We start from the raw sequence: 12,029 nt of genomic DNA on the forward strand, positions 1-12,029 counted from the left end.
CTGGTCTTCAAACACTCTCTTCCTCAGGCGACCGAAGGCTGCACTGGCACAACAAAATTATTAATTAACCCCTTCTCATTGCACAATACCCAATCTAGAATAGCCTGTTCCCTAGTTGGCTCCTCAACGTCCTGTTCTAAAAAACCATCTCGTACACACTCCAGGAATTCATCCTCCACAATATTATTGCTAATTTGGTTTGGCTAGTCTATATGTAGATTAAAGTCACCCATGATTACCCTTGTTACATGCGTCTCTAATTTCCTGTTTGATGCCATCCACTATATTACCACTACTGTTTGGAGGCCTATAGACAACTCCCACCAATGTTTTCTGCCCCTTGGTGCTTCTTAGCTCCACCCAGACTGATTCTACATCTTGATTTTCTGAGCCAATATCCTTTCTCACTATTGCTCTGATTTCATCCTTTACTAACAACGCCCCCCCACCTCTTTTTCCTTTTTGCCTGTCCTTCCTAAACATCGAATATCCTTGGATATTCAGCTCCCAGCCTTGGTCACCCTGCAGCCATGTCTCCGTAATCGCAATTATATCGTATCCGTTTACATCTATTTGCACTGTTAATTCGTCTACCTTATTAGGAATGCTTCGTGCATTCAGATACAGCGCCTTTAGATTTGTCTTTTAGCATTTTTAAACATCTTAACATTTTTTTGTACTGTGGCCCTATTTGTCTTATTACCATTTTTTCTTACCCGGACCCTATTTGTTCGTGCACTCCTTTGTTTGTACACTCTGTTCCTTCCTGACACAATCTGGTGATCCTTACCCCAATCACTTTCCTGCACTGCATCCTTGTCTTTTCTTTTTAGCATTCTAGATTTCTCTCCACCGGGTCCCTCCACCTCCTTATTTAGTTTAAAACCCTATCTACCTCCCTAGTTATTCGATTTGCTAGAACTCTAGTCCCAGCATGGTTCAGGTATAGTCTGTCCCAACGGAACAGCTCTCTCTTTCCCCAGTACTGGTGCCAGTACCCCACGAATTGAAACCCACTTCTCCCACACCAATCCTTGAGCCACGCATTCATCTCCCTGATCCTATTGACCCTATGCCAATTTGCTCTTGGCTCCAGTAATAATCCAGAGATTATGACCTTTGTGGTTCTGCTTTTTAATTTAGTCCCTAGCTGCTCAAACTCTCTCAGCAGAACCTCTTTCTTTGTCCTACCTATGTCGTTGGTACCTATGTGGACCATGACAACTGGATCCTCCCCCTCCCACTCGAAGTTCTTCTCCAGCCCGGAGGAGATGTCCTTTACCCTGGCACTGGCTGGGCAACCTAGCCTTCGGGACTCATGCTCCTGGCTGCAGAGAACAGTGTCTATCCCCCTAACTATACTGTCGCCTACTACACCCACCTTCCTTTTTACTCCCCTCACTTGAATGGCTTCCTGTACCACGGTGCCGTGGTCAGTTTGCTCATCCTCCCTGCAGTCCCTGCACTTGTCGACAAGGGTTACAAGAACCTCAAATCTATTGGACAAGTGCAGGGACTGAGGCTCCTGCAATATTACCTCCTGGGTCCCCGTACCTGCCTCACTCGCAGTCACACCCTCCTGTCCGTTACCACATGTCAATTCTAAAGTATTTAATCTAAGGGGTGTGGCTGCCTCCTGGAGCAAAAGGTCCAGGTAACTTTCTCCCTCCCTGATGTCTCGCAATGTCTGCAGCTCGGACTCCAGTTCCTCAAATTGGAGCCGAAGTTCCTCGAGCCGCAGACACTTATCGCAGGTGTAATCACCCTATACAAAAATGTCCACAAGCTCCCACATATTGCAGCAGCAATATATCTCCTGTTCTCCCATTATTTTATTTATTTAATTAATTAGTTTAGTGTTAATCAAATTATTTACCTCATTTAGTTTATTGAATTAATTAAATTAAGTTTAGTTTTTAAAATGTAGTTATATGTTATGTTAACTTAAAACTTAGCCCACAGTCACTACCAATCGCTCACCTGTCTTACCTGTGATGTCACACTGCCGTTTTCTCTTGTTGATGCAGGTCTGCTGCTGCTTTTATCCCCGCTCTCGGGCCTCGGTCTGCTCCTGCTCAGGTCCGCCGCCGCTCTGCAGGAGAAGTTAGGAAAAGCAAGCACCTTCTTCCTCCACTTCACCGAACTCCCACACTTACCAAACTCCCAGTTGTTCACTCTGTGCTCGCTGCACTCACAGGCCCCTGTGTTTATATTGTTTGTGACTCAGATGAGTCAGCACTGCTCTGCTACTGTTTCAGGAACCAGTTTAATCCAGTTAGCTAATTAACTAACTACACCAACTCTCCAGCAGGAGAGCTTATTTGTTTGTCTCTGCTTAAGCCTGAAGAAACTTAAAAATTTAAGGTTTAGATTTTAATTTAAACAGTTGCTCTTACTTAAGAGCTACTAGCAATTAACACTAGATTTTAAAAGAGATTAACCCTTAAAACTCCCACACTTACCAAACTCCCAGTTGTTCACTCTGTGCAGGAATGAATGGGATAGAACTGTTAAATAAGTGAATTATTTGTGACAGCCCCAGCTCAGACAACAGTTTCACTTGATTTCATGTGACGTGTTGAGAAAAATATCATTTAAAACCAGGCTGCACATATCTGAGATTTTTAGTTTTATTGAGGCTTGATACCATACTGGTGTCGTCAAAGTTACACACAACATTTGAGTTAAAAAAGAAAGTTTCATTATAAAATTGAGTTGACCTTATAAATCACAGCATGATTCCCAGCTGATTTGTTTCATAGTTGCATTTGAATATTTCTGAGCAGCCCATTCAAACTGGAGTGAAATGAAGAAAGGAAAAATAAGGTTTAGCACAGAAAGCTCGTGAGAGAGCCAAAGAGGAGGAAAGAGGAAAGGTGAGGAGAAGGGAGAAGGAAAGAGAAGTGGTGAATAGGGACAGAGGATTGTGGAGAGACAGGGAGGGGAAGGAGAAAGGAGAAACAGAGGGAGGGAGAAGAGACAGAGAGCAGGGAGAGAGGGGAGAGAGGGGAAAGTACAGAAAGCAGGAAAGAAAGAAGGAGGAGGAATAGAGAGGAAAGAGTAAGAGAGAAAAAAGAGGGAAGTGAGGAAGGAAACAAGAGAGAGAAAGGAGGAAGAAGGGAGAAGTGTGGTGACAGAGAGACAGAAGGGAATTGAGGGAGAAAGAAGATAGAGGAAAATAGAAAGTTAGAAAGGAAAGAGAAAGAGAGGAGAAAGAGAAGTCGAGAGAGGAAAGGGATGTATCATCCCATTCTACATTATTACAATCATGGCTTTAACTGAATCAACCTCATTTGAGAAGGAGAATTTATAAAAATTACAAGAAACCCCAGGTTGTAAATATCAGTAGAAAATCTGCGATATATAATCTATGTTTTTATACATATACATAAAAGAATTCTTCATTCATTTTGTTGATTGACATGTCGGTTTTCCTAGTGGTCAATTGCAATCAGATCCTTTTACACAGTATCTGTATCCCTGGCAGGTACCAAGTGATTTCATCCTTAAAAAGAAAACTATTAGGTATAAAGCTTTGTGCAATCGTCATGGCATCACTTATAAGTTTGAGATGTGCTGGACTTCACTGAATTCCCCTAGCATCTTACAATATCATCAGTTTCCTGTATGGCCGATCCTTTGAATGATATTTATATTTGACACAGTGGCTCCCTCTTCATATTACGTGCCCCCTTCTCCCATCCCTCAAAATGACAGTAAGCATGAAGCGACACAACGGAGGGTCCGTTCATGTCTGCCCCATATTTGACTTCAAGGACTAGTTTGTTTAAATATTGCCCTTTTTTATTAAGTGAATCATCCTGCTCCTTTTGTTGCTGCTAGTGGAATGGTGGGGGAGGAGGGGTGGGTCGATGGCACACACACCCTCATTTCAATCATTGCAGCGTAATTAAAACCTTCAGCTGGGACTATCAGTCAGTATACAAAACTAACGAGTATCAACGCATGCATCAGACAGGTGTAGGACAAACAAAGTAATAAAGTGGCTACGTGCAGGAATATTGCAGGGTCCCACCGGAAAAAAAGGAACAACAGGAAATGTTGTTAGACAAAGAAGTGCGTGGCTCCTATCGAAAATAACTAGGACTGAAAACATCTGAGAAGTGACAAGTACACAATAACCAGTCCACTGAATTTTGTCCAATATCCCCCCTGCCCCCAACCTCCACCACTCCTGAAGGCACTAAACCTTGCTGGGTTCTAGTTCCACCTGGTTGTCCTGAGTGGCTACTCTTCATGAATGAGCCTGGACAGCGAGGCCTGGATTCTCCACTTTTGTGGAATCCCGGTGCATCTTGGTCCGCCACGATGATGCTCCACTGACTGCGGACAATTTTATGGCGGGGGGGGGGGAGGTGGGGGTGGTCAGGCTACTTTGCATAATTTTGTCAGACTCCATGTGGAACCTGCCTGGTAGCGACCGGCGTTTGTTGGGGGTCCTCAGGCTTGGTGCAGACGAAAACATTTTATTTCCCAATTTTTATTTTTGTAAAGATGCCTCAGGCTTAAATCTTCAACTCCTCACCTGTCGCTCATAGAATCAATGGTTGGCAGGAATGCCCCCGGCACCCAGCGTTGTAAAGGCACAAATGATGGCAAATGCATCACATGACATATTCCCATCATTTGCATCTAATTATCATACACCCGCCAATTCGGCTCGATGTATTACATGCCTGATTCTACCGGAAGTGGCAGGGTAAGCAGGAACAGGAGGAGTGGCTCCCAAAGAATATGCCACTGCGTTCTTCTGGGTTACGCTGCGGAGCCAGCAGCAGATCTTGCTATAAGTCTCAACAAGGAATTTGACCATGGAGTGCATCACAATTGAACCTGATCTGGATTTCGCTGGACCTCTACACGTGTGCGCTTCCTAGCAGAGGCCAGTACCTAACAATCAGCAATAGTGACTGAATATTCCCCCCCCACCCCACCCCCCTCCCTAGCCTAGGGGTGCTGAAGCAAACTGTCGCGCCTCCTAACTGCCGGCCCCTGGTTAAGGTCAGTGGAGACTGGTCATCGAACCCTGAATCTTCCCACACTGTCTGACTCAATACCATACCAACTGTACACCGTGGGGGGTAAAGTTAAACTGCGGTGGCGGAGGGATCGCAAAATAGGCGGATTGGCCGCCTGTTGCACATCCTACTCGATTTTCCATTCCATTGACTTCAATCGGACAGGGTTTATAATCCACTACCGCCCGTTTTGGTCTTTCCCCCCTACCCTCTACCGTAGTTGAATTTTACCTACCACGAGATCTTGTGCTGCCTGTTCTGTATCACTGGAGTAATCATCTGATTGGTTGCTGCCACACAGCAACAGTAATTCCTGTAGCTTGCAGTCACACACCAGATTGGCTATTGGTAAATAAACTCGTGGGCCTTTGGTTTTGTAGGACCTGATTGGCTGGTTAGGAACACAAATTCCAGATTTGGATATCCAGGACGCCTGGAAGGCGACGTAAATTTCACTCTGGAATGTTATGGGATCCACCCCCGACTGGATGGGTACATTGGACTTGCCAACATTTTAGGACAAGAAGGGGGTCATTTTCGCCTCCCCCACTTGGGCACTAAGCTGACAAAGTGAGTGGGCAATTGTTCTGTCAGTTTACTATCCGAGCGATGAAATGACCCCTGAGGTTTCAAGCTTAACTGAGTGTTGCCTCATGTCTTTGTCCCCTATTCCACCACAGTACCTGACAACAGCTACACTGCAGTCAATTAAGACTCAAGTATTGGTCACAGAAAAGGCAGGGCAGGGGGGGGTGGTGGGGGAGTTAATTTTGACTTTGTGCGATACTGTAAAACGGGCGATAGTGAATAGGCCCGTTTTACAACACTCATGATTGCAGTCCATGGAAATAAAAATCGGGACAGATGTAAAACGGGCTGCTGATTCGCTATCGCCCGTTTTACCCCATGGCACAAAGTCAAAATTACCCCCCAGTGATTTTCCTTTAAATCATGCAAGGCATCTTCGTTGAAACACATAACTATGCTTCACTTTATTCGTTGAGGGAAGGCAAATATTATTAGAAGTAAAATGTTGGGCTGCCAACCCTGAGGATTTTTGGAAAGGGAGGTGAGGAAAACCCAGCAGACCCTGGGCTGGGCTGCCCCACATTAATGACTCACTTGTCAATGAGTTGCCAGGTTGTACTGACAGTGACTGGGGAATAGTTTAGTCAGGACCATCTCAACCGTCCCAGCTAAAAGGAGAAGTGTGGCTCAGAGTATACCAGCCCCACTCGCCTGAAGATTTTCAAAAATAAAATGGGGAAGGGAAACTAAGTATAATAACTTGAGTGAACCCAAGTGTGGAGCACTGCAGCTTTTGAGAAAATACACACATCACGATCCTGAAAAGAAACACCAATCCAGCCTACCCGGAATGAACTGGGATGAAAGATTTACCCAACATTGATTTTGCCTGAGTGTCACCCCTGTGGTTGGTATATCTGCACAGTAGAATGGGCATGGAGAAGAGATGGGAAGTTTTCACAATTAAATACATCTTAGGCTGCCACTCAGAAGGTGGGTGGGGAGTGCACGCATTACACTGACACTGAGCTTCAAGTGTTCACGTTTCTTTCCTCGATCATACAATGTTTTGATTTTTGCAATTAAAACCTTATGTCTATTCTAAAAAGGATTACAATTTGCCTTCACATTGTGTGCTATTAGTCTTTTCCTCTTATCTTACAGGCTGTCCAAGCATAGTCTTCACCTTTGCCTAAACGAACGACCAGAGGAGGGTTTGAAATGTGGTTGGGAGAAGTCCGAGGCTCGAGAGAATGGTACGAAGAGCTCTTTCTTTGCGAAGCTGGTGAGATCCGCAAACCGGAATCGGAAGGGATGTTTAGGCCGAGAAAACATGGACAGTCTAATGGTGGCTGCTTTCAAGTTCCATACACTTTTTCAGTAAATCGTCAGCCCCCCGAGGTTTGTGCCAGTTATGTGCGTAACCTTGAGGCCTATTTTACATTATCCAAGAGGTCTCTTGCAATCTCTGTAATGCTACTAAATTTGAAACAGCAGAGAATCAGAGATCAGGCCACATTGTCTTGGTCTTTCCTACGCACGGTCAGCTGCTCGTAGCTGGGCAGGGAGCTGTGCGTCGACGCAACGGCTTGTACAACGGTTCCCTGTGCCTGAGGCTGAATCTGTGGGTGTGGATGTCCTTGCTGGTTGGCAACCAGATGGTGCAGCATATCTGTGATGGTGTTTAACTTCTGATCCATGTGTACAAACTGCCGGAGAAAGGAAGCACAATCACTCAATGGGAACTTGACAATAGATGCAGCAACGTAAAGAACATGTTTGCAGTTAGCTGGCTTTAAAACACATCGACATCACTCTGTATATTTGCTATATAAAAAGAAAGAGAGAAACAAAGACTTGTATTTATATAGCGCCTTTCACAACCTCAGGGCATCACAAAGCTCTTTACAACAGTGACTACACTTCAAAAGTATTTCAATTGGTTTTAATGTCGGAAACGCAGCAGCCAATTTGCGCTCAGCAAGCTGCCACATGTGATAATGACCAGACAATCTCTGGTACTGCAATGGAGTGTCAGTCTGGATTTTGTGCTCAAGTCTCTGGTCTGGGTTCCACCAGGAGTAATTCCATTTGATGAAGAGATGTTAAGCCTGCCACTGCAAGTTGCCATTAGCTAAAAGATCTACATCTCTAAATCGCCATTGATTGAGAGAGAGATTTGTACCCCTTCCCTGCAAAGTCCCACAGGTTAGGAGAGATTTGGGGTGATTTTCCTCTTCATGACACCTGGGGAGCACTCAGTTCTCAGGTGCAGCAAAGAGGAAAAAGGAGAGACCGATCATGAATATGGAAGTGGGGCCGGAATTTTGCTGGCGCTCAGGGGGCGGGTTTGAAGGCGGGACATCCGGTAAAAATCGCAAAGATTGACAGCGGGTCGGAAACCTGCCGTCAACCCGCCTGGCCCCTTTAAGAAAACCGGCAGATGACGCATCATCGAATGACGTCATCTGACACCGGCTTCCTCTTAATTGGCCGGCAAGCCTGCAGGGTGGGCTTAACAAGGCCAACTGACGTAAAATTATGTCTGTGGGCCGGATGTAGTTGGGGACGGGACTGGAACCCGGAAGGCAGCTGACCCGCTCCCAAGCCGCTTCGAAGCATAAAATCGCGGCCTAAATCTCACTGGGCCTTTGCTTGTGAGCTTGTCGCTGGCCACGGCCCCGCACACATTGATCCTGCCCCAAATTTAAACTGAGGCCCTGCAGATGTTGCAATGCTAATAGTACGAGAGAGGTTGCTTCCAGCCTCCTGCCTCCCTTCTCCTCAGCTGACCACTGAGTGCCCCAGGGGAGAGGCACCTGCAGATACCTGGCATTGGGCCTTATGTCAGGATCCTGTGGACCAGCAAAATCTGTGGGGATCCTGGAGGCAGCCTGAATCTTACAATCAGAGGCAGCTAAGTGTAGAGTGTTGCTATCGCTCTCCAAAAGAACCCAGTTCCGGCAGCAAGGGGCGCAGCTGCAAGCCTCTCGGGATTGCTGCCCTGCTTTCCAATGTTAGGCCTAGCCAGGGATCGGGCCTATATGCTGGGAGTGTGCCTGGACAAGTCCTGGGCCAAGAGATCTGAGTGCAGCTCTCCTCTGACAGGTGCAGCACACCTCAGGTATGTTGGGTGCCTAGTGGGGGAGGGGAGAGGGGTGGGTCCAGAGGAAGATCTGCCCTATTGTGCCTACCTCTGCCAAATCCCTTTGGGTAACAACAGTTCTGAATCTCTAGCCTTGATTTTAACCTAACCCGTCCGGCTTGACTTGAATGGAGTGTGAAATTAGGCGGGGCGTAAAAGCGGCATCCGACCCGCACTCACCCCGCTCTCATTGGGCAGGTTAGGGTAAAATCAGGGCTTCTCCATTTTACACAGTTCAGGTTTCTGTTGTAGCAGCATTCTATTTGGTTTTTGCTTCCGGGCAATACTCTTTGGATCCATTTTGCATCATGACTGGTGAAAGTCATGGTGAAAACAAAGTTAAAAGGCAAATCCCTACATTTGGGCACAGTCAAATTAATACTGACTTCACAATGCACAGAGACTTGAGCACTTAAACTAGGTTGACACTTCAGTGCACTACTGAGGGAATACGACACTGTCAGAGGTGTGTTTTTCAGTTGAGCTATTAAATTGAGGCCCCGTCTGCCTTCTTGGATGGATGTACAATCCCATGGTACTATCTGAAGAAGAGTAACAGAGTTCTCCCAGTGTCTTGGCCAACACTTAGTGCTCAACCAACAACACAGAAGAGATTACCTGGGTCATTTATCTCATTGCTGTTTGAGGGACCTGGCTGTGCGCAAATTGGCTGTTGCATTCACCTACATTACAACAGTGATCACAATTTAAAAGTACATAATTGGCCGTGAAGCACTTTGTGATGTTCCTATGGATGTGGAAGCTGCTACATAAATGCAAGTTCTTTCTTTAGTGGCTTCTTAGGTCTAAGGAGCTGCAGATAAGGAGCTGCTTGAGTGGGTCTTATGCAGCGATGCAGTCGGATTGCCACAGTGCTGGAGGAAGAAGCAAACAATTCTCCAGAGTGATACCAATCTGCAGGAGCGTGAAGCTCAGATAAGAAGCCTTCCATGAGAGGAAGCTTTAAGCAGCTGCCTCTGCGTTATATGTGGGGAGTTAAATATAGCCAGAGACAGATCCTTCAGATTATACTGTTCAGGTACAGGACGAGGTACAGAGACTCCGAAGAAAGGAAATTAAACCAAAAAAGCAGCTGCAACATGTTTACTCAGATGCAGACACTATAGGTCGAGAAGCATTTGAAGACATGAGACCGAGATAGGCAGAAACCGCCAATGAATCAGGCAGCACGTTATAACCAGCACAGAGTTCAAGGTACCAGAGTGGGATAATAAGATGATAACAGCCATTTAGTCCATTCCCCTACTCCACTGTAACCACTTGGGGCGCTCTCTTGGTAGGCCACAGTGTATAAAGGCACTTCTACATTGCCTTCAGCTGCCTAGGCCCTAAGCTTTGAAATTCCCTCGCTAAACCTCTCCACCTCTCTCTCCATTAAGCTGCTGCTTAAAACCTACCTCTTTGACTAAGCTTTTGGTCTCCTGTCCTAATATTTCCTTATGTGGCTTAGTGTCAAATTTTGTTTGATAACGTTCCTGTGAAGCGCCTTGAGACATTTTACTATGTTAAAGGCGCTGTATGTACGCTGACGACACCCAGTTTTACCTCACCACCACTCCTCTTGACCCTTCCACGGTCTCTAAATTGTCAGACTGCTTCTCCGACATCCAGTTCTGGATGAGTAGAAATTTTCTCCAATTAAATATTGGGAAGACCGAAGCCATTGTTTTCAGTCCCCACCACAAACTCTGTTCCCTAGGCACTGACTCCATCCCTCTCCCTAACATCTGTCTGAGGCTGAACCTCACTGTTCGCAACCTTGGTGTCACATTTGACCTTGAAATGAGCTTCCGACCACATATCCGCAGCATAACAAAGACCGCCTATTTCCACCTCCGTAACATCGCCCGTCTCTGCCTTTGCCTCAGTTCATCCACTTCTGAAACCCTCATCCACGCCTTTGTTGCCTCTAGACTTGGCTATTCCAACACACTCCTGGCTGGCCTCTCACATAAACTTGAGGTCATCTAAAACTTGGCTGCCCATGTCCTAACTCACACCAAGTCCCGTTCACCCATCACCCCTGTGCTCACTAACCTACATTGGCTCCCGGTTAAGCAACGCCTCGATTTCAAAATTCTCATCCTTGTTTTCAAATCCCTCCATGGCCTCGCCCCTTCCTATCTCTGTAATCTCCTCCAGCCCCACAACCCCCCCCCCGAGATATCTGCGCTCCTCTAATTCTGCCCTCTTGAGTATCCCTGATTATAATCGCTCAACCTTTGGTGGCTGTGCCTTCTGTTGCCTAGGCCTTAAGCGCTGGAATTCCCTGCCTAAACCTCTCCACCTTGCTACCTCTCTTTCCTCCTTTAAGATGCTCCATAAAACCTACCTCTTTGACCAAGTTTTTGGTCATCTGTCCTAATTTCTCCTTATGTGACTCAGTGTCAAATTTTTTGTCTTATAATACTCCTGTGAAGTGCCTTGGGACGTTTTACTACATTAAAGGCACTATATAAATACAAGTTGTTGTTGTTACACATTAAACAGTTAAATCAAACCGACTTGGAAGTATTTTTTCTTTCACTCTTACTAAGGAACAAACCCTTTTATGTTGATCTTCCCAGGGTATAAACAAATTACAGATGGCAACACATTTTTCCCAAGGCCCAGTCTTTTCTCCCATAACCGGCCCAGGTAATTTATTTTGTTAATAGAAAATAGGTTTTATGCAAACAAGAGAGTCAATAGGCAGAGAATTTCACAATGCTGGAGGTGGGAGAGTCAGCATTGTTCGGCCAGGTGTACCAGCGGGATTAGCATTCTGCCTCTGTTGCAGGCCAATGCTTGCGAGCTGCTTTAATTACCAGCTAAACTGGGGCCTGGGACCAGGTGCAAATCCCTACTCCTGCTGCTTTCTTTCAAATATGCAGGCTGTCAAGTATGAAGCCCATAACACTGTCAACAGTTTAATGTTGATGTTATACGTCGATGCTGGAATGGGAACAGTGTGAAAATGGGACTCCTAACTTTATTGGACATGCTAGGGATGGTTCTTTGAATAAGTGATTTTCTGACAGGGAACCTTGCTGACTGTGCAGTCGAATGGGGAGGGAAGGTTACCTGCGGTTTTTGGTCTGTTGAAGTCGACACGGAGTGCACCTGCAATTTCCCAATGTGAACCACCGATGGGTGAGAATCACCGCTGGCAGTGCGGATGCAGAAAACTGGCCCCGCCTTGTAGGCAGGTTCTCCTCATGGACTGCCATTCTTTCCCTATTGCCAACTCTGGTTCTGCAGTTGTCCCTTCCAGAATGCTACAATTAGTTTCAGCGACTCTCGGCTAGGAAAGGGAA

At 46.0% G+C, this 12,029-nt stretch overlaps 1 protein-coding gene across 2 annotated transcripts in view; it reads right to left on the bottom strand.

Moving 5' to 3' along the window:
* Window positions 1-4,967: 4,967 nt before the first annotated feature.
* Window positions 4,968-12,029, bottom strand: part of LOC147106616 (potassium voltage-gated channel subfamily KQT member 1) — a 932,501-nt gene continuing 925,439 nt past the window's right edge. For both annotated transcript variants that reach the window (XM_086007627.1, XM_086007626.1), the window contains one exon: window positions 4,968-7,276. In XM_086007627.1, coding sequence (XP_085863753.1) covers window positions 7,076-7,276 — 201 coding nt within the window. In that variant the 3' untranslated portion in view covers window positions 4,968-7,075. The remainder of the gene's footprint in view (window positions 7,277-12,029) is intronic.

This window comes from Somniosus microcephalus, chromosome 15 (genome assembly GCF_052327205.1).
Source record: "Somniosus microcephalus isolate GS21.2 chromosome 15, FLI_Smic_1.0, whole genome shotgun sequence".
Taxonomy (NCBI): Eukaryota; Metazoa; Chordata; class Chondrichthyes; order Squaliformes; family Somniosidae; genus Somniosus; species Somniosus microcephalus.